Here is a 23,399-nt window from a genome sequence, read left to right as displayed (position 1 = left end):
GCTGTTTCACTGTGTCTGTGCTGCCATACTCACCTGCTTGGTATGAAGTGCTGTGTACTCTGGCTTTCAATCATCCCGCCTTCTCACAGAGCTTGGATAGCAGAATTAGCTCAGACATCTCAGTTACTGCTGTTTGCTTCAGTCTATGAACTCTGCAGCAGAGAAAGGATGTGTTTGTGTACTTGTGCTGAGACTTTAATTATTAATGTCTGAGTGTGAGGAAAGGAAGTGATGTGATTGGTCTGATGCTATCCACTTCTCTCACCCTGCACTGTCAGGCTGTCAGGATGTGAGACTTTCTTTCATACAGACTCTTGATCGGTGGTAGGTCATGTTTGAGGACACAGTGTGTGTAACCCTGATCAGATAAACCACAGCAGGAGATCTGTCCAGCCAGGTTTGTTTTTAGGTTGACTGAGACAAAGGAGACGCTTCTTCTCTCATGTTTAAGACAACAGGGACATTGTTTCAAAAAACATAGTGATATAAATAAATCTTAACCTGTTCCAACCTGTTGTAGAGTAAGATGAACTCGTGTGAAGTAGTAAAGCTGTTTATAATGTGTGTTTATTGATTTTATTAAGACTCTTTCAAAAGAGTCTTTTTTTGTTTGTTTCCAATTGAGAATTAGCTAGCTACTGGAGCTAACCAGCGCTAACTACAACCCAACAGTAAACAGGAAGTACCAGGGCTGTACTGGGACAAAAAATGGGCCCGGGCATTTTGACGAGAGACCGGCCCCCCAGGTATTATAGGAAAAGCCATGAAGCCTTTGAATGAAAACAGACGCTGTGGTGACAGTGATGTACAGTCTTGTTGGTATATGTATGATTTCTATACATTTGACATCAGATAAAAACTTTGGTCGTAAGATTCAGATAATTATTTGTTAAAAGCGAGACATTTTAAATGAGAATAAGAAAGAAAAGTATTTCTTTGTGCCCCCCTCTCCCTGTTAATGCCCTACCTGCCCCCCTTTGCTAGACCCGCCCCTGCACAGTTACCAGCTGTCAGCTACTTAGAAAAGGATCCTGGTGTTATTTGTCTCTCAGAAACAGTTCATAACTTCAACTCATTCCAGTCAACCCTCTGCTTGTTTCCTCTTTCTGGTGCAAAGTGGGCGATAAACAAACAAGAGAGACGATCAGCTGATCATTGATCAGTTTCATGACTGAAGTAGCAACAGGAGAGGGAGAGGAGAGAATGAGAGGAGAAACAGCTGTGCAGCAAAGACAGAATAACTCCAGCTTTGTGTCTTTTCCATTCCAGCTGAAGTCCGGGACAAACGGTTTCTTTTCACCTCAATATGAAACGCGTGATATTTTCTCTGACTGTAAAAAGTCAGCACAACAAAAATAAACTCCACTAAACTTGGTTTATATCTGACCCAGATAGACTGCAGGTCATAACTTCTTACCTGAAGTTCAGTTCACCTGACACTCAGACCGGCGGCCGCCTCGCGTCTCTGCTGTTCTGCTGCTGTACTCTAACCAAAGAAAACAAGAAAACAAATCCCAACAGGGTTTTAAATTGAAGAAATTGTATTGATGCTATCTCTACTCAATACAGAATGCATGTAGGTCAGGGCTGTGCATAGACTTTACGACAGGAGTGTGTTATTGATGCTGGCGGGGTAGGGCTACGAGAAGGCCCCGCTACATGTCGCTGTAGGTCACGAACACGACGAAACACACTGCCCGAACAGGTTACTAACCCTGGCCAACCTGTCCGCAGAATTAAGGGACGTGTCCGGCAGAGCTAGCCACAAAACCTGCCACAAAAACTTTTTATGTTTGATTGTTGTACTTATTTAAAAAAAGAATGTGGAGAATATACTGTGTAGGAAAAGGATTGGGTTACACTTTGATTGTTTACACCTGCTTGAAAACAACAAACTAGCATGAAACATAAACACAGCTTAAATACAGTTTTCAAACAGTGCTGACTGTCACGAGGATAATTGTTGAGCCACAGACACAAAGACATGGCAGATATATCATTATATAGATATAGATATATATATATCATATATATCATTTTACCAATGACACAAAGCCTTTCTCATAGCACTTCACTAACTGTTGTCCAACAGCATGATCTTTGTGTGTCTGTGTTTTCTTTGGCTGGTTTGAGGACCGGTGTAGCATGGCCTGGTCATCACCCATGTTGATGACTTTGTGTGGCTAACAGCACGGTGCATGATGTCATGCTGCCCTCAGCCTTCACTGCCTCTCCAGAGTGACTCTCGTAGCTTGGGCAGACGTGTTTCTGCTGGAAACATGCAGGCTGTCGTCACTGCTCTCCTGACCTCAGAGATGGGGTGGGGGGGGGGGGGGGGGTCTGGTGTCTAACTGAGACCAGCAATGTTTTGCCACCTGACATAGCTTTAACTCAAAGTGCTTAAAATCATGTTTAGCAGCATCTTCTCTCAGTGTGGAGCTTTATGTCACTGGGTTGGTTGTTTGGTTGCCGTCAGTAGACTTGCTGTTAGCTGAGCAGTAACAGAACCAATAACCTGGGAAAACAGGGACAATGAAAGCAGTTTAAGGGGGTCACTTTTGTTCTGCACCTAGCTGCAACAACGGGTTTTAAATCCAGCCTATACTGTCCACTTCCACTTTATCACTTTAGCAGTCAGCGGTTCTTTGTTGTTTGGCTAGCTGCACTGACATGGGAACATCTGCCTGCATTGTTCGGCCTACAAAGTCTTTTTAAATGAAGATGTTTGGATGACAGACTAGCTGGAGCCAATACTGCAGCCTTCCCTTGACAGGCCGGGTGCAACCAGCCGCACAATTAGCTTGCAAATAAAGCGTTCGCAAATTATGACATAATATATGCGCTATTTATATAATAAAATATTCTCTTTTTTTCCCAAGCACAAGCAAACAGTTCACTGTGTTTCTTATTAAAACACGATCCAAAATCCCGACCTGAGCACGGTCGAAGGAGAAAAAGCCTCCGTGTTAAAGTCTCCTTCGCCCAAATGTAGGTGAAGGAGTAACCCAGTCTCCAGAAGTGTGGAACCTTCACAAAGTCTCGGGGAAATATGGCGACGCGAGAAGAGAACTGCTACATAACGTACCTGGACATACAACACCTTGTGGTTTCCAGTTTAGATGTTATTCTTTTTTGTTGAGGTACCTTAAGAAGTTAATAGAGACAATACAGTTCATCATTTCATTAAATATATGTAGTTAGTATACCGATCCACACTCGCTTCCAGTGATCACTGGCTGAAAAGTGATTTCCAGAATCTTTCAAAAGGATGATTTGTGGAAATGAAACTTTTATGAAAGAATAAAGTCCTTTACAGCCAAAAAGAACATTGCCATTATAAAGTAGCTGCTGCAAAGTGACTCTTATCCAGGTAAAAAGTGTTGCTGACATTAAAACTGTCTTCAAGAGAGATCGCGGGTATCAGAAACTGAAACAAATGTAATATCGCAGCTGTATAAACTTACCTGATAATCTTGATATTTTCCTGTGAAAGAACGATGCAGACAAAAGTCTCCTTATGTCCCACAGAGTTATTGGGTTTGTTGCTAGTTTGTGAACATAAGCTAATGCAGAGTAAATCTATTGATGGTAACCAACGCTCTGTACTGACAGAAGACGTGCTGAACATGTTTTAAAACATGCTTTTTAGCTGATTGTATTCCAGAAGTGGTTTTGCTTGACAGACAGTGGTCCTCATGCCTCACTCCACGACTAGCAATGATCAGGATTCTGCAGGAAACTTGACCTTGAAGAAAAACTAGTCACAGGGCCATAAAACAGTCAAATTAATCAGAACATATTGTCTGAAGCATTGTGGCCAGGCACACATCACTGTACTGTTTAATCCACATGTTTTACTCATTTAAAGAGATGAATCTTTGTGGCCACTGTGGTGCAGCATTGCTATCAGCCTCAGTTCAGCACCAGCCCTGCTATCAGACAACAGGCTCCCTGTGAAGCATCGTGGTGCTGCAGACTGTTGTGTGCCCGGCTTCAGAGTGGAGCGAAGGCCACACCCCTGGAGTGTGATTGGCCTCTTTATTGTGTTTCCAAGGTAACAAGACGAAGAAAGATGTAAAGAGTCAACAGCCCCCCATTAATGTGGTGGATCTCGTCCCAGGCGTCGTGTATCACCTGAGAGTTTACTCCCATCTGTTCAACAGTGTCAGCAGCAAATCTGTCACCTTTAAGACCAAAGCAGGTGAGACCACACCTGGCCGTGTGGAGCGAGGAGCCAGCTGGGCTCCTCTGGGTATTTGACACAAGTAATATCTACACTGAGTGAGTCGATGCAGGCTGTCACGGTTTGTTTGATATCTGTCCTGTTTGTTCCCAGCAGTAAACCTTCTACATTTGAAATGCCTCAGATTAGATTAGTTTTTAGACATGGAGTCTACAAGAAGCACAAGTTAGTTTAGATGTGCTTACTTCTGGTGGTTCACGGGCCCTGTGTTTTTAACCAACTAAAAAGTTCCACTTTAAAGAGAAATATTTATTGCTTCTGTCTTGTGTGTGTGTGTGTAATAACTAGAGATGCACGATACCACTTTTTTATGTCCAATACCGATACCATAAATCTGGATATCTGCCGATACCGATATGAATCCGATACAGTGTGTTTTTAATCAATAAAACAGTTTTTTTAATATCTTGCTGCATTTATACTCAAGTTTAAATAAATAACAACACTAAAGCTATTCTGTTATACCTGTATGTAAAAAATACACTGCACCCAAAATATTTCATAGTTCAGCAAAACTGATCAATCTGATAAAGTTAAACCTGCTCCATCCTCCCTATTCTGGTATTTTAAAGAGTACTTAGCAGAAATATTAAGCAACCTAACTAATAGGGTTGCAAACTCCCAGCAAAAAAATAAATAAATAAGGGAACCACCCCCCACCTCATGATGCTTAATCAACGTAATCAACTTTAATTTGATGCAGTGTGAAAAAAATGCACAGAAATAAATTATTTTTCAAGAAATATTAAATAGATTCAACATCTTTCTTCAACAGAACTGCAGACTGCACAGATGGTTCCCAAAGGAAAAAGTAGTATAGCTTACTAGGGTATATTAGACTTAACAGTTACTATATACAGTAATGGACTTCTATACATTTACATCAGATTAAAACTTTGGGTGTAAGATTCAGATAATTATTTATTAAAAGCTCGACATTTTAAATGAGAATAAGAAAGAAAAGTATGTCTTTGTGCCCCCTTTTCCCTGTTCATGCCCTATCGGCCCCCCTGGCTAAACTTTGCTAGATCCGCCCCTGCACAGTTACGTCAGCTGTAGAAAAAGATCCTGGTGTAGAAATAATATTAAATAAATTCTAACAACAGCTTATCAAGCTTAAACGTGCTGCTGTTGTTCAGCTGCTGGTTTCCTCTTTCTGGTGAGAAGTGGGCGATAAACAAAGAAGAGAGACGATCAGCTGATCATTGATCAGTTTCATGATTGAAGTAGCAGCAGAGAGAGAGAGAGGCAGTCGCTCCATATATCGGTTGTTAAGCTTAACGCTTTACAAACATTCAGAGATGAACTTACACACTTGCTTTACTTCTCTCTGGGAAAACTTCCTCGGAGATGAAATGCTGGTTTGGTAGCGACGCTGCAAATACACACAGCCGCTCTATCACGTGACCACACTGCTGCGACGTGCTACGGTTATGAGCCGACCGAGTTACGCCGTGTAGCAAGTTTTGTGAGGTGCTTTTTTGATATTTAATGGATCGGATTACATTTTTTATTTCTCTGATATCCGATCCGATATTACGTATCAGTATCAGACTGATACGTAATATCGGATCGGTCCATCTCTAGTACATATATCTGTATATATATACAGATATAACTTACTGGTCGAAGGTTTGAACTGAGACTTTCTCACTACGACCATGAAGCTGCTTGAAGCTGTTGTCCTGTGACATCACACAGCTGTTAACTCTCAGAAACTCGTCCTCTGGTTCAGTCTCTGGGTCTGCAGACCTCCTCCTGCCACAGTTTCTGAGCCTTTGGCTGAAGGAAGCTGGACTCACTGTTTCTCTGTAGGACAGACCTGCATTTATAAGTGTTATGATGGTCTGTGTCTTCCACTGTTAATTGTGTTTTTCTCACAACACTTTCTGGAGTTCAGCTGATGCTCACATCAGTCCCAGCACTGCTTTGTGCAGACAGAGGGGGGAGTAATCCAGAAACGTTGGTGTAGGGATGAGTAGCAGCAGCTTTCAAGGCTGATCAGCCTCCATCGCTGCAGAACAGATTAACCTGTTAACCCATGTTGTCCCTGAAAAAGGCCTTTTCGTATGTGAACATTCGTTTTCAGTTTGGGGTAACCTTTGTTTTTCGATCTATTCATTGGACTTGGATGAACTGCAATAAATTACTGGAAAAATCAGGGTGTTCCCAAACCTTTGACCAGTATCCTTCTGGTCATTTGAATTAAGTGTGAGTTCAGACTAATGACTAAAACAAACAGCTCAAATATGGGGCATGAAGCTGGGATAAATCAAGCTGCAAACACCTGTAAACATGCTGATCTCGTTGGGCTGTTGGTACAGTTTGTCAACGAGCAGAGGAATCCCTCGTGCACGCTTACACAGTGACTGTGAAACAAAGTGTGATCTGTTGGGGAAAAGTACATTTTTCAGATGAAATCACACATGTGAACTTTTAGGCAATCACCTTGACATGGACAGGACCATGTTCACTGCGTCATCCTCTTTGTTTTTGGGGAAAACGATGACATGTTGATCCTGAGCTGTTGACGTCTGCTGAGCGCTCTGGGATGGGTTAGGGGGTTGACCCTAACCCTCTGCAGATAAATACTAACTCTCTCTGCATTCTTCCTTCTTGTCCACCGTCTTGTTTGTCTCTCTGACATGACTCCAGCCTACATAGACCAGGTCGACATAGCCACGCAGGGCTGGTTCATCGGATTGATGTGCGCCATCGCCCTTATCATCCTCATCCTCCTCATCGTCTGTTTCATCAAGCGCAGTCGTGGAGGGAAGTACCCAGGTAAGCTTCCCACAGCCTTCTTATGCAAGTCTGTTCTTTTGAGTGAAATCATGCAGACAGTGGGAAGACGTGATCATTGAATTTGTGGCCACACAGAGACTGAATATTCTTTAATGCCGAGAGGAAGAATATGTCAGTACTGTCCCAGTTCATCCAGGTCGTTTCCTTTTAGAAGATCAATGGTCTTAATGGTCTTAAGAGTAGTGGGTATTTTAGCCAGAGCTGTTATATGTGGCTACTTAGCTCGAGGACATAGTTAGAGCTAGTTACTGATCTGCCACGCCTCACGCCATTACATGTCTGGGTGGAAGGATGTTGTTGAGGTTTCATCAGCAGAGTCTTTTCTGCGTCTGGGTTCAAGAAGCAGCTCTGTGTGTTGTAGTGAAATGAAACCTTCAAAACACAACAAGCAGTGAGCCTGAAAGGAAACTTTGCTTTGAGCGAACGTAAGCTAGTCTTACTTTGCTGTGTTGCACCGTAGCAGAGGTCTGTTCTTGTAGCTCCTCTGGTGACCAGGCGACGATGCATCTCATGCAGACGTTCAGCGTGTTTCCTGATGGCCACTCAACTACCACCTCGACTTTTTCCGTCTGTCCACTGAATTCAAGGACTGGCAGTGTGGAGCTGTCTGCTTCCACATACAGTCTGTTTCCCAGGACTGTGGCTGGGCTTGTGTTTCTGTGCTGGTGCACTAACACAAAGGGATTTCTGAGCAACACAAACAGACTCGTGTGTGTAGAAGAAAACAATACCTGATCGATCTTTTTTTGCTGTGGATTGTAAATATGTGCTCTTCATTGGCTTAAAGTCTAAATAAATATTGTTTGATTGAAGCAGCTATGACGAGAGGAAGAACAGACTGCTGTTATCAGAGGGCGAGGGGCACCAGGCGCTGTGAACTCATGTGTTTACCTGTGACAACAATATTGTCATGCACTTTTTTAAAGAAAGGAGAGCACACTCGTCTTTTTATTTAAATATTTCTTGTGATAAGTGAAAATGGGCAGTCATGGTGGTTTCAGACGGGGTCTCTGGACCAGATAACACGAGGTGACTGAAGTCGTCTTCTTGGATATCTTTCAGCACAGTATGGAGGAAGAGCGGTCAGTGAGTGTTAAAGCCAGTTTTCCATTTGTTCCTCACTCTGAGATGATGATAAAGATGATTCCTTACATCTACTTTTGCCCCGCTGAGAGGTTCAATACTGAGCTTTACACAACTTATTTGTTTTAAGCAGTTTATGAAGGAACAACAACAAACCTTTGGAAACAGGAGGAAATGAAGAGCGATGAATATCTGCTGTGAGGGGTTTGTAGATTTCTCTTTGCAGCCTGCTGGATAGAAAAGCTCCAATAAGAGCGTCGCAGCCTGACTCCAGCTGATCAGTCAGGGAGCAGCCAGCTGCTGTGTGCATGAACACGATGGAAACAGACATGACAAATATGATGAACTCAGAATTTAAAATCAGGGTTTAGACGTTTTACAGCATTTAGCTGGATTGTTGTGTTGTGTATATAACGTACTGGTCATGAATGACTTAAATTAGAGTATTGTTAATGTTTTACAGTTTTTGTAATGTCCAGGTGGTGGCTACACGAGCTGTTTCACAAAGGCTCTGGGTAGGTGCTGACTCAGTGATGAACTAATATAACAGACCAGTGACCAATAAAGAGACTGACAAGCCTTCAGTCAGCATGTGGAACTAAAACTAAATGTTTTTAACAAATCTGACCGACTCACAAAGCTGCTGAAGAAGATCAGGGCCACTGGGAAAAGAAAGAAACCTTTTCCCCAGCGGCCCTGATCCTCTCTCTACAAACCCAACATAATGCAACTGCTACTAAAACAGGCTTGACTGTCCCTTCACATAAATGTGTCCCAAATGCATGTTTCACTCGGCCTGAAGAAATGCCACTAAATGACTTGAACACATCTTTTTTAATTGGCAGCAACTGAACAAAGCCTTTGAGTGGACAGACAGGACACAGCCCACACTCGTTATTCATACACTCTATACACAGTGTAAACTTAGTATGTGACAACTGAAAACAACTAAATCAGCAGATGGGACTAACTAAATGATTGTATTTTCAACATAAACCCTGAAAACCTGTCTGGTTTCTGTTGAATCGAACAGCCTAACACCTTTGTTCTCTTCCTCTGCAGTGCGAGATAAAAAAGATCTCCCCTTGGACGCGGTGGATCAAAAAGACCAGGATGGATCCTTTGATTACCAGTAAGTATAAATAGCTTGTTCTGCATTACTATTGCTGTTATACGCTCATGTAAAGGTCGTCAGCAGTTATCAGTCACGGTGGTCTGCAGCCCCTTCAGTAATGAACCCGTATATGTACCAACGTTACATAGCCTGAGTTTAAAATGTAAGCAATAAAGAACTGAACCAGAAACACTGCACTATAAGACCACGAAGCACTACTGCTTAGAGCCAAATGAAACGTTTTTCAACATTTGAATTGAAATGGCAGCTGTGTCCAACTTCTTTAATTATTATTACTTCTGTAAAAGAATCAGCCCAATGTTGCTGCCAGTTTTCTAAAGCAAGTGTACACGGGGTTCAGTGTGAGTACACCTGCAGCTGTGCTCTGTGGGGAACAGCATGCACAGGTGTTAGCGCCGTGTTAGCGCCTTTCTCTCGAGGCCAGGGTTAGGGTGAGGCTCCTCCTACTCTGTGACTGATTGATCTTTAAGACTGGAGTGTTTAAAGTGAAGCGTGATGTGTGCATAAAGCTGGTCACTATTCTAACAACATACATGTGAATAACTTGTAAACACAAGTTGGTGTTCAGACCACGTCTGGCACATTTTTCTTGTACATTCTCCTTGCTGGTAGTTGGTTAGAATAGAATAGAATAGAATAGAATAGAATAGAATAAAATAGAATAGAATAGAATAGAATAAAATAAAATAGAATAAAATAGAATAGAATAAAATAGAATAGAATAAAATAGAATAAAATAAAATAAAATAAAATAGAATAGAATAGAATAGAATAGAATAAAATAGAATAAAATAGAATAGAATAAAATAGAATAAAATAGAATAGAATAGAATAGAATAAAATAGAATAAAATAGAATAAAATAAAATAGAATAGAATAAAATAGAATAGAATAAAATAGAATAGAATAAAATAGAATAGAATAACCCTTTAATTGTCCCACAAGAGGAAATTTGGTTGTAAGTGTAGCTAGTTATGAGTAAAACTTCTGGAACAGCAACAACACAAGTGCAGTAAAGCCATCCCACACACAGTGTGTTGGAGTGTGTGCACCGTGCACATTCAGACTGGTCTGCGTGACTCTTTGAAGGAGCAGAGTTAGACGATCTCCTGACCCCGCTAAACCTTTCATCTAGTTTTGAACACGTCCGTGTTTCTCTCTGAAGTGCGTACACAAACATATTCAAACTCGACACCATGTACTGTGTAAAGGCTTCTGTGTGATGTCAAGGATATGTGGTAAGTTGCATCTTTTGCTCCTTCCAGGTTCCACTGAGCTCTGTGGCCTCATTCTTCTTCATGACCAATGAACCTGTCTCTTAATTTGCCAACAGTCCCTTTAGACTAAAGACGTTTTAAGTTTAACCTGCTTTCTAAATCTGAAGTGGACGTGTTCTAACTGAGCTGTGTGAGAGGGCATCGTAACTTCCATCACCACAACTTTAACATCAGAATTTCATTTATGACCCGGGTCCTAAATGGGTCCATTAAATCACACAAATGGTCCCACATAACGTTCCTAACTGGGCTTTTGCTTAAAATTGTACTTAGAATGACAGCTGCTGTGTTTGACTCACACTGTGTGTTCAGGGTAACTTCGAGAGGTGCAATGAGCGTCTGACCCCAGCATGCTGTGCTTAATAATGTGTTTCATCCTCCTCCAGAACCTGTTTTCTGTCAATGAACAACTCAGCCCATTCAGCTGTGTGTGTTTTTACACTAACCCATGCATGCACAATGTGGAACTTGTCTTCTTTCCTTCCTTCCTTCCTTCCTTCCTTCCTGCCGTCTTATGTGGTTCCTCACATCTTGTCCCTCTCTCTCCCCAATGCTGAAATGGGTCATCTGTCCCTGACAGGAACGAGAACGAGAACGAGAACGAGAACAGGTACTTTGGTTTTCAGCAAAGTCTTTTGGCCTGAGCATGTAGGGGTAAGCGGTGTGAGGGTGGGGGTAAGAACAGGATGAGGTGTAGCATGTTTGGAGACTTGACAACATGCCTGCATTGTTGGCTTTTGGGTCAGCCTGCAAAGAGGGTGCAGTTTGAGTCCACGATGTGAGCAGTAACACTCCATCTGGATTGCTTTGCATTTAATGTAATATTTAGGAAAAAATGGAAACAGAATTTGTATTTGCTCAGTTATGACCAGCTGTTCTTGCCCAAAACACAACAAAGCTCTGATTCTAGCGCTATCTCGATTTGTAGTAGAAATAAAGTAGAAAATAATGGAATGCAGATTTTCCTCTCTGCAAGAAGAACCTGTCCTTTGTCCCAAACGTGTCCTGGTGTTGTCCCCACAGTTTTTAAAAAGAACAGTGCTGCCTATTAGCAGCAGTAGCTGGAGAGCAGCTACTGCTGCCTGTTAGCGAGGCCGTTAATGCTACGAGGGCTTCTTTGTGACCGTCCACATGGTCACACGCTCTTGGAGTGTGTACTTTGTTGGTTGTGTTGCTGTGCCACACAGGAAGTGGTTCACAGCTTTGTAACTCCCCATATGGAAAAGAAATAGTAAAAACTTCTATGATTTACTCATGAAAGTGGCCACTTTCTTACTACTTTCATATATTGTTTTAGTATCCTAAACATACAAGTTTCATTATATAATTTTTCAAGGCATCTTATATCTGTTTTTACTCTTGTGTGCTTTTCTTACAAGTTTCACACAAGACTGATACAAACTGTATAAGATTTGTAAATATCTTTTCCATGTGGGCAGAGACCAGAGTCAGAGTCAAGCTGCTGTTTGTTCCTAAATGTTGCTCCGCTCCATGGTGACCGATTGAGAAGGTTACCTAGGCAACATGAACTAAGCGTCCACTACAAAGCGAGGCACAACAAACGACTTTTGATTTTGTACACGGCGTATCTGCCTGTGGATTGGTGGATTTGGTTTCTTATCTTTGCCCAGCATGATGATCAGGGAAACTCGCCACATTGAACTACGCTCATTGATTTTATCTACCGTACATTCATGACTGATTTAGAATCGCCAGCTAACCTAAGATGTGTTTTTCTGGACTGTGGGAACAAGCCAGGAATGCAGGCACAAGGAGAACATGCAGTTTGATATCCTTCTCGGTATAAGGCAACTTAATTCATGTCTTTATCATGCAAAGAGCAACATTTAAAACAGCCTTCTCTTTAAATAAAAAGATGCCAACTCACAGCTAAGTAAATAAAAACTTTAAATTTACTGCTAATCTACAAGGTTTTCAGCCCTCACAGAGCAGATCTCAATGTTCACTGAGAAAACATTTATATCAAATATAAAGAATTTGGTTTAATTTGGTTGTATTTATTTATATTTCAGGATTTATGTGAGTATAAAAGGTTAGGATGGCCCATTTTAAACAAACTATCGTCTTATTGGTGAATCGAACCAGATGGTTTCAGTGCCTCAACCTAACCAGTGGGTGGAAGTAGCTACATGATGTTTCATTTGATTAAAAACAAATGCTGAACTGGACAACGTGACGCCCACTTTACACTCGAAAAATCAGTAAAGTTCCCATTAACAGGAATCGAGACCAAAACCATTTTTGAACCCGGTTGGAAGCATGTTGGTTTCTGCTGTCGTTAAGTTGGGCTTGCTTTGGGAGTGGCGCTTCTCACAGAGGTGGGAAGTACCGAAGTACAAACACTTCCTTAGAATACTCAAGTAACTGTGGTTTACTTGAGTATTTGTTTTTCTGCCTTTTTGTTTAACACAAATCGCTGCACTTTGTAGTCATTTTGTCAAATAGGCTGCGTGAGCATCAAAGTTTTCCTTCCATCTCTGTGCCTTTAAACATCAAACTACTCTCAGCATAAATGGACGCACAGATAGTCGTATTGGTTTGTCCATTACCAGCACTCATCACACGCAGAGAGAGAAAAGACACCAAAACATGATCGAGGCATACTTTTCACTCTTCTGTTTTGGCGTGGAGGGAACATCAAAGAGCGATGTTGTTACTTTTTCCTTCTGTTCTACACTTTGAGTACATTCATTCCTTTGTTGCTCTGAAGAGGCTTCCTAATCAACCACTGACACCTTCAGCCAACAAATGTTACTGTCATGTCATTATTTAGTTTGAAGGTCTGTCTTCACCAGAAACTGTGCCAAGCAGTAGTGTGGATGACACAACTGTCACTGTGCCATTGGATACTTAGTATACATTCATGTTTGATCTGTTCAGCAGGTCACAATTACTTGTCAGAATAAAAGATACTTATATAATCATCTTCTACCATCTTTTCCTTCTCAGCTCAGAAACTGTTGCTTTTTTCCTTCCTGCTTCTTCACTTTTTATTTTTTATTTTTGGATTGAATTTGCTTTGGTCATGTTTTTCTTTCATGTTTTTGCTTGTTTTTGTTTGCTAAAATGTATCCACACATATATCCACATATACATATATATTGCAAATGTCCTTTGGCATGAAGCGTGGCAGTTCTGAGAGTGTAGATTGTGTCCTCTGGGGTGAGCGTCTGAACACACACAAAAGGAGATAAGAACATGTTACCTTTGCATCCTTCAAATGCACTCTTTTTCCTTTTGTCATGCTACTGGTTTAATAACAAGGTTAATGCTAGCATACAGCTGTGTAGAACTCTGCATGAAATTCTCCTGCCTGTTAGAATCTGTTAGGAGACGTCAGAGATGAAATCAAGCATGCAATACAGACAGCTGCCCAGATTTCATTTATGGCTACTTTAGCATGCACAGTGTCATAGTTAAAGAACAAGTTTGTTTGTTTGGGTTTTCAAATGATTTCTGAGAAGATGCTGCCTGGATTAGTGTGTGTGTGTGTGTGTGTGTGTGTGTGTGTGTGTGTGTGTGTGTGTGTGTGTGTGTGTGTGTGTGTGTGTGTGTGTGTGTGTGTGTGTGACCAGAGCTCATTATCTGAGACCTGCACGATGAAGCTTGTTTGGGGTTTATCTTCAGGGTTAACCTTGGCTTTTCAGTGCTACATCAGCAGTCTGCTACTCCCTGCTCTGTATCACACAGCCTGCTGCAGAGATGCTACTGATGAAGAAATTCTCCTGCAGATTCCCTCACACAGCAGATAATTTTACAAAAATGTTATTGTTGTATAAGCATCAATAGGCTGTGTGATCCTACAGGAGGCCTACTGTAGGATCACACATCTTCAACCAGCCCTCATTTCTTTACATGTTGCTTCCACTAGTTTTCTTCCACTGGTCTTAAGTTTTAAAACATCACCTGGTTGACAACCAGTGTTCTGTACATGTAAGAGATAAAGAACCAATATGAAATCCTGTCTTTATTTTAAAGTAAAATTTAATATATTTATTTATTTATTTAGATAAAAATACATCAGAGAGCACCCTCGGGTTGGTATGTTGCCACGATTTGACATGCAGACTGGAGCAGCAGGGATTAAACCACTAACCCTGCCCATTAGTTGATGACCTGCTCTCCCTTGAGCCACAGCCAGGAGGAAACTTTTCAAATAAACCATTGTTAAGGAAAGGAAAGGCTGAGATATGCCAGATTAATATAATATATATATATGATTAATATTTATGGACAAAGTCAAGAGAGATGTGCAGCAGTGAGCGTCTGCAGGTGTCTGTAAAACATGCTCTGGCACAGTGTATTTCAGCCAGTGGTGATGGGGCTCTTCCCAGAAATGATGAACACAGAAAAGTACTTTCAGATCTTAATCAATTATACAGTAACATCTGGAATCTGATTGGCAACAGCTTCATTTCTCCGCACAATGACCCAAAGACACGACCACTGCAGTAAAAGCACAGCTGGATAGAAGACGCTGTGGAAGAGTATCAGTGATGGACTGGTCTCTCCTGGACTCCAGCATGAATTGTGTAGAGTGGGATCATCTCAACAGAACCAAAGGCAGATAAAGGAGCACTGAAACACATCCCTGAGGACGAGTAAACACTACAAGACTAACAGCTGAACAACTAAGGACTACAGAAGGCTTAGGGAACAGAGTGCAGGCTGGACAGTGGAAGCGGTCATTGACTCGTGTTTGTTTGGACCAACTCTGTTTTCCCCTGTAATTGTGTACTTCAGTCATCTTTCCATGTTTCAATAAACTGCTATTTCCCATTTTTCCCAGCAAAGTGTAAAGAAATGGGGGCAGCTCAGGACCCAGCACAGTCCTGTGTTTGTACTTGCTGAGCTTCTTTAAAATCTGCTCCTACATTTGAGTTTTGTTCTTTCTTCTTCACTTGTTCTTAGACTGTGAAACAGCATTGCAGCTGAAAGAACAATTCAGTTTTATTTATGTAGCACCAAATCACCACAACAGTCAAGTCAAGGCCCTTTAGGTGCTCAGACCGTACAGTCTGACAGCGCCCCCCTGTGACGATCGTGGGAAGGAAAAACTATTTTAACAGGAAGAAACTTCAAGCAGAGCCTCCGGGAGGGGTGAGGACAGGGGGACAGGACGAAAGAGATTAATAATAACTAATGATTAAATGCAGTAGAGGTGTATAAACACATACTGCAGAATAACTAAGGGAGGATTCAGGGTCACCTGGTCCAGCCCTAACTATATGCTTTAGCAAAAAGGAAAGTTTGAAGCCTAATCTTAAAAGTAGAGATAGTGTCTGTCTCCTGAATCCAAACTGGAAGCTGGTTCCACAGAAGAGGGGCCTGAAAACTGAAGGCTCTGCCTCCCATTCTACTTTTAAATACTCTAGGAACAACAAGTAGGCCTGCAGAGCGAGAGCGAAGTGCTCTAATAGGGTGATATGGTACTACAAGGTCATTAAGATAAGATGGGGCCTGATTATTTAAGATGTGAAGAGAAGATGTTCTCAAAGCTCTCACACATGGATGTGGTGTATGCTGGTTTCGTTGTACATGCCTCTAGTGAAGGACTTGCTGAAGGCAAGCTTAAAGAGCATTAGTTAATAAAGATGAATAATTTAGTCCTGGTGCAAATATGGGGTAAGTGTTTTTGGGGCATATATGGTAGCAAAATGGTTGAATCAATACTCCCACTGATACAGTTGGCAGAACTCGAAGGATTGCTGTCCTGTCAGACCTTTGGGCAACAATCGCAAACTACAGTGATAACCTCAGATAATAGCAGTGTGCTGCATGTGTGCTGTATATTGTCTAAAACAGACCCGGTCTAATTTTTTGAGGAAAAGATATTCAGCCAACTTATCTGCCAAAAATAAAGAGAAACATTAATCTTACAAAAAACATGTTTTTTCCAAATCATTTGACAAAGAGAAGCTTCTGTACCTGTAATCCCCTACACCTTTACTTCCCCTTATAGTGTGTCACAGGGTCCTGAAGCTAAACAGGTCCACCTGATGCTGTAGTGAGAGCTTGAGCTTCTAACATTGCTGTTTCATTGCAGCAGCGACGAGGACAACAAGCCTCTGCAGGGCAGCCAGACTTCCCTGGATGGCAACGTAAAGGAAAGCGACGACAGCCTGGTGGACTACGGCGAGGGAGGAGACGGGCAGTTCAACGAAGACGGCTCTTTCATCGGCCAATACACAGTGAAGAAGGACAAGGACGAGACGGAGGGCAACGAGAGCTCCGAGGCCACCTCGCCTGTGAATGCCATCTACTCGCTGGCATAGCGGCTCAACAGCGGCGAACTTGGACGCACCCTCTGATTTGTTATGATAGAACCACACACATGATTCTACGAGTATATGAAACACATTACACACAGTGAAAGCAGCAGTCTGGACACTGTCTAGGCTCTCCTCTGCAGGTGGAAAAAGATGCGACCACAAGCCTTTAATTTATTTTTCCAGTTCTAACAATATGGTCCATGGACACATCTGGAGGAAGTGGACAATGCTCGTTTCCTTTGCGCTCTGCCTGCCCTTTACCCACACAGACTTGGAGTGTGCCTTCGGGAGGCATCAAATGTTCTTTAGAGATTTTTTGGTTTGTGACTCAGCTCTGCTTCCCGATAACCTCCCCGTGCCCGGCATACCTCTGCGTAACCAAGTAAAGTAGTCACAGAGGTTAAGTATACATACACACTCTGGCCACATCCTGTAACATATCAGCTTCTAACCATAGGATGCCGGCAGATATGTTTATCATATTGATATTTAGGCAATGAAAGATTTTAGTTTTTCCACAGCTGATAGAGGAGTCCGTGAAACTTAACGAATGCTGTAAAAAGTCCTGGCACACATTTTAGTGCCCTGCAAATCTATGCACTATCACCTCCTTCACACCATTTTTGTTTCATCTGGTTAGTAAAAGTACACATTGTGGGCTTCTTTTAGCAGATTCAGTCCCAAGGTGGTTGGCCTTGAACTTCGTTGCAGGCATGCATCTGTTCCCTCTTATCCTGTGTTGCAGTTCAAAATGCTTTTCCTGGGAAAAGCTGTTTCATGCTTTGTGCTCAGTTACAGTATGAGGTTCATTAAACCCAACGTTGTTCTGAAGCATGGTGATAAACTTAGTGCGAGAGAGATGTGACAGGTTTGCTCGAGAGACACCAGCGCACTAAAAAACAGTGAAGTCCCTAATTAGCATGTGGGCTTGTGCTACATTCATGTCTAGCTGACAGCGTTCGAGGGCAATGATTCCCACACTAATATGGGAACCATTGCCACCATGTTGCTGGAATGTGGGAAAAACTGTAAAAGGAAGAAGCTTGAATTCAGTGTCTCCTGCCGTAATCGTCCAGTCTGCTATCCAAAGACAGCTCAGTCTGTGAGCTCGAGGAGGATCAAACTGCCAACCTCGCAGTTATTGGATGACCTCATCAAAGCACAAGATGACTGGTCAGTCAGTCCTGGATCAATATTCTTCTAATATTGCAGGACAACAGACAAACCTTCTTTGCATCTGTGAGGCTCCTTAATTCTGCTGACTTTGTTAAAGAGTTACATCCAATCAGGTAAACTGGCAGTTTTGTGTTTTATAACCAGGCCAAATGTACGGTGGTCACACAGGGACATATTTCAACTTAAAGAAAATATTCTTCTGCCCCAACTGTCAGGTTAGCATCTTCGTTCTGTCTCCTGGGTCATGAATGTAGCACCAGGAGTCATGATCCATGAGCCGCGTCCACACTAAACTCTGTGCGTTCAGCTTCACTGCGGCTGTGCAGACATCAGCACCACACACTGTATACAACGACCTCCAGTACTCACTGTTATTGGAACAGCCACACGTGTTGATCTGAACGAGTCCACATAGATTCAATTATCTTACTTTTTTGCCTTGAGGTGCTTTATATTGCAAGGTACAACATGGGCGAGCGAAGGCCAACAATCACATGATGTAGAGAAGGTGCATCCTAATCAGTGAGGTAAGTGCACTGCACTCTGTGTAGCCCGACCCCACCTGCACAGAGAGACCCCGGCCTCTTTGGTTCTTTGAATCTTTATGAACTTGATCCGTTTCTTATCGCTCCAAAAAGACATAATTACAAAACACTGTTACGTGATACGAATGATTTAAAGAATGAAAAGTACACTTCACAGCCACAAATGAAAGTTATCATTTGACATTTCTGAGGTTCACTCATGCTGAAGCTACTGAAGCTACTATTACCCCCTGAGTGCTACATCGAACAGGCTGACGTTTGGAATATTTATTTGGTATTTATTACATGATGTGGATAGCATTAATATATTAGTTCTTAATTTAATTCACTTCATTTTTATGTACAACTGAGCCAAACTACCGATGGCTACAGAATAAAATTATTGTTCCTCAACACACAACTGTATGTTCAACATGTTTTTCTGCTGTAGCTGACGTCTCATCCTTATACTCATGTTGTATTACTGTTACTCTGTGTTGTTGTTCAGACTTAAGTAGCATAACCTTTCCATCATTCTGAGAATGAATTGATGTGTACTCATTATTGCAGATTATTTGGTATTTATTTTGTACATCAGAGTCCTGAAAGAAAATCCTACCTGTGTAAATATTGAAGACTTGACCCCCACCCGCCCAATGAGTCACAAATCTGCATCCACCAAGCAGCTGTAGTGGTGCAGTCTGTCGTGCACCTTTGTTATGTAGCTTTGATTCATCTTTGCACTCTGAGGAAGAGTCATCCCTTTGCGTTGTCATATACGGACTGTGGCCTTGGTTTGTGTGTTGTGACAGAGAAATATGTTCGATTGTGTACGTGTAACAGCTGCTGCAGCGTACTACCTGAGTTACACAAACGACTACAAGACCTGAGAACAGGGATTTCCTGAGGTCCCCTGCTTGTCTCTGGATACACAGGCATGACATGTGTGTCATCACAGGGGTCAACAACTTTGACCCCTGTGATGTATTCCACTTTGTTGGTCTTTGTTCCCCATTACAGCTCTTCTCAGGTGCTCTTTGTCAACTTGTAAATCCACAAAAACCTTGGTAAGAAGTCTTAAACTCGGGAAAATCATTCATTTTCTGAACTTCCTCTTTCTTAATGTGTCCTAGTGTGAGACGGCCAATAAACTGTAGCCCCAAACCTGACATGTGTTTCAAACAATCCACAGCAACCAGGTGCAATGTGATATCAGACCTCATCATCCTCAGCTGACACACTGCAGAATGAAAAGGTTTTACTAGATTTGATCTCTGTAACAAAGACAGAGGGACATTTTCTATGATGATATATCATCAACACTAAGCATTCGCTAAAACTAACATTTAAATGGCGAGTTCTCTTCTGTCTAGAATTCGTTGACAGCTCTCTCTCGAGCACTGTACAGATGAACCTTGGCAGTGTTAATACAATGGCATTAGTAGCAGGTAAACACAGGTGAGCACAGGTGAGCTACTCTATAATCTTACCTTCAAAATGTTCTGGAGTCACTGCAGGACTTTAACCGTCCTGAAGTGAAAACATGTTCCCTTCTGTTCAGAGCTGGACGAGCTGCCTTATTTCCTCCCAACTTCACCTGCTAATGGTTGTTCTTGTATAAGAGGCAAGCCTTTGTAATTCAGTCAGTTTGATTTGTTAAAGCAAACTCAATACTTCATGTGCACACTACAGGACACGTGAAGGACACTACAGGAGTAAAACTCCTCAATCATTTCATGCAATGGGAAACCCTTTAATCTTCTTGTGAGATGTTTGCCTGCATACTGTCTGCAAAACACTGAATGAGACTAGACAACCACAAAGCGAGGCAGAGTTTAGCATCCACATCTATTGGAGATAAAGTATCTGAATTTGGGGAGCATGCCTCCAAACATGCTCCTCCTGGTTTCTACACATGACTCCCCCATTTCTATTAACTGTTCCCTGGTTTTCATGCCCCACCCTCACTCCTCTCTTCACTTCTTCACTTCTCGTCAGCACACAGGGATCTGCCATGGAAACAGGGAAACAGGGCGTGCATTTTTGGACTTTGATGGGAATATTTTTATTCTTTTAATAATTTATCTTGAGTGTTTTTGCCAGGCTGTCTCTATCCCCATCTGTGCTACACCCAAGTGTTATAATGCTACAGTTATCCTTCTTGTGATGCAGCACAATGCCACTTGAAATTGATTGAAGGTACCTGCTCAGCAGGGCGCCAGGTTAAAAACAATTGTAGAAACACATGCTTATTTGCTTCCTACAGTGGGTTTAGAAGTTGACCCAGACCACCTGCTAAAGTCTGCAGAGGAGAAGGCCACTTTATTTATGATACCTTGTGACTGCAAAGTGAAATCTGAGTTTGAGCATCTCTAAAACGGAGCCCAGTCGTTTCCTTGTCATTGATGATCTCATATTTCTCCTTTCAAGACAAACCTCTTGCTTGACAGTACGTCCCAGTCCTCTCTCCTGAATGTTAAAGCAGTGTCCTCTGAGTTCATCAGCAGGATGATTCATCCCATGCTGTGTTGACTAGCAGGACGCTGCTTGTGAAACTGACACAGACAGTGAGACAGAGCACTGCAAGAGCAATATTTGGTTGAAGAACAGGTCTGAATTTTAAACTGGAACTGGAAATCTTTGCTAAAAATCATCACACACACCACTCCTTACTCGCTCTGCTGCTGCCCATCCACCAAGCTCCACTGGTGGAGCACAGCAGGGATGCTGGCAACATAAAGAAACAAAGGTATACAAAGCTTCGTGTGTGTCTACACAGTTTATGGTGCACAAAGACCAAGCTTCTTTTTCTTCACGTTATCTTAGCTCACCTTTAATTGGGGATGAAAATAGTCAATGTGTATTTTTACAGCCTTTGCTTTTCCTTCAGTTTAAAATGCTGCAAAGTGTCAGAACTTACTGGTGCACATTTCCAGCTGGATTTTTCACTGCGTCATATTGGCATCTTCTTGTTTTTGTGTATCAGAGCAGCGTGCTAACACCTTGCTTCTACATGCAGCATAACAGCTTTTGTAAGGTACATCTACTCTACAGGAAATGGCTTAAATATATTCACCATGTATGCGTGTATGATGACATGTTGCAACTTCTGCTAGTGCGCCTTCTTTATAGTAAAGCTATCTCCTTTTCTCTACCTCCTGACTTGGTTGTCATCCTTGTTTCTGTACTTATGTGCAGCATAGATTTAAAGCAGTAGACTTTCCTATGGAAGAATTGATTATTTCATCCTAATTCATTATATTAATAGTAGAAAACACCACATGTTTCTACTGATAACCCAAAATCTTTGTCTTCATTCACAGGCTCCCTCTAGGAGAGCTGGTGATGACCAAGCTGCTCTAGTGGCCTCTTAAGGCTGGCTCTAAAACAAAGTCTCAAGTTAAACTGACCAATAAAAGTGCATCCTTACAAACTGTTACAAAACCAAAACTTTTTTTTACAGCTTTTATGTTTAGTTCTCCCTTTAAAAAAGCTGAAAAAGGCTTAAAGTTGGGAACATTTTGACGTGTGCAGTAACAGCCCTGTTCCACTAGTACCGACTCAGTTTCCATCAGGTGGTCATAACTTTTCTAGGATCTACCCGGCCGGGCTCCGAGTCACTGACAATGTGACATCAGCAGACTGCATGCTATCGAATGGTTGGTCAGTGGCGTCACTCAATGAGTCATGAGAGCACCTCCTTCACCAAAATCAAATCTTCAAAAAAAATAAAACATTTTTGAAAGCAGACGATGACAGAAATAAAAACCCTAAAACACACTGTCACAAAGACATTCACCATACATCAGGTACCATTGCGTTGACGTCCTCCATTGTTGTGGTGTTGCTGTCACATGACTTTCAGCTGTGGTCGCCACAATGACCCCACACACGTCAGTTGTTGCTAGATTTTAATGGAAAATGTCTGAAACAGAACTCGAGCAGCGTGTTGGTGGGTACCAGTGGAAAAGGGCTGTAAGTGACTGTGGTCTTTTAGGCCTGACGTCTACCAAATGTTTACTTTCTGAACCAGGCCTCTCTTTGGCTTTAATAGTATCATTTAGAGTAAAGACCATTTTAGATTTTTGTGCTTCAGTTTTCACGAGTGATTTTTTATTATTAGTCTGTTAGGTGATGCATACAGTAGATGGAAGGAACTGGTTTTCTACCGTGACCTCATTTCTTAACACTGCACCATCTCACCAGTTATGGTCATTGTAGGGTCTAAAAGAGATGATACTGGACACAATTTCAAAGATGAAACTTGCTGAAACCAGGTGACATCATGGTGACATCCATATATTCCACTAATTTACAACAGTCATCTCAAGATGCTTTATGCTGTAAGGTTGAAACCCTGCAACATTAGTAAGAAACTCGAGCAATCACACGGCACTTGGTTAGAGGAGAATCTCCAAAAGTTGATTCTGTTCATCTGGATGTTTTCAGTGGGAGAAACGTTTCGTCATCATCAGGTGACTTCTTCAGTCTCAGCTGCAGGTTTCAATCTTATAAACAGGACATTTGCATAATGACTGAAACCAGCCCACTGAAGGAACAATGGGCTGGGAGGTCAGTTCAACTTTTGGAGATTTACTTACCTGGATGATGGAGCATGCATCAAGACGTGATAGGAGAACATTCCCTTTTAACGGGAAGAAACCTGCAGATGGCCGCCCCTCCCTGAGCCTGGTTCTGCCGGAGGTTTCTTCCTGTTAAAAGGGAGTTTTTCCTTCCCACTGTCGCCAAAGAGCTGCTCATAGGGGGTCATATGATTGTTGGGTTTTTCTCTGTATCTATGAAGCGCCTTGAGGCGACTTTTGTTGTGATTTGGCGCTATATAAATAAAATTGAATTGAATTG

The 23,399-nt window shown here is 42.0% G+C and overlaps 1 protein-coding gene across 18 annotated transcripts in view; it reads left to right on the top strand.

Moving 5' to 3' along the window:
* nfasca (neurofascin homolog (chicken) a) overlaps nucleotides 1-21,695 on the top strand; it is a 130,896-nt gene extending 109,201 nt beyond the window's left edge. For 6 of the 18 annotated variants that reach the window (XM_006805336.2, XM_006805335.3, XM_006805337.3 and 3 more), the window contains 5 exons: nucleotides 4,055-4,201; nucleotides 6,899-7,027; nucleotides 8,611-8,646; nucleotides 9,194-9,263; nucleotides 16,611-21,695. In XM_006805336.2, the coding sequence (XP_006805399.1) occupies nucleotides 4,055-4,201; nucleotides 6,899-7,027; nucleotides 8,611-8,646; nucleotides 9,194-9,263; nucleotides 16,611-16,839 (611 nt within the window). In that variant the 3' untranslated portion in view covers nucleotides 16,840-21,695. The other 12 variants (XM_006805346.3, XM_035914144.2, XM_006805345.3 and 9 more) reach the window with 9 other exon arrangements.
* The last annotated feature ends 1,704 nt before the right edge of the window (nucleotides 21,696-23,399 follow it).

This window comes from Neolamprologus brichardi, chromosome 13 (assembly GCF_056152115.1).
Source record: "Neolamprologus brichardi isolate AB-2024 chromosome 13, ASM5615211v1, whole genome shotgun sequence".
NCBI lineage: Eukaryota > Metazoa > Chordata > Actinopteri > Cichliformes > Cichlidae > Neolamprologus > Neolamprologus brichardi.
Note: the sequence above shows the minus strand (reverse complement) of the source record. Positions and strands in the feature narration are given on the sequence as shown.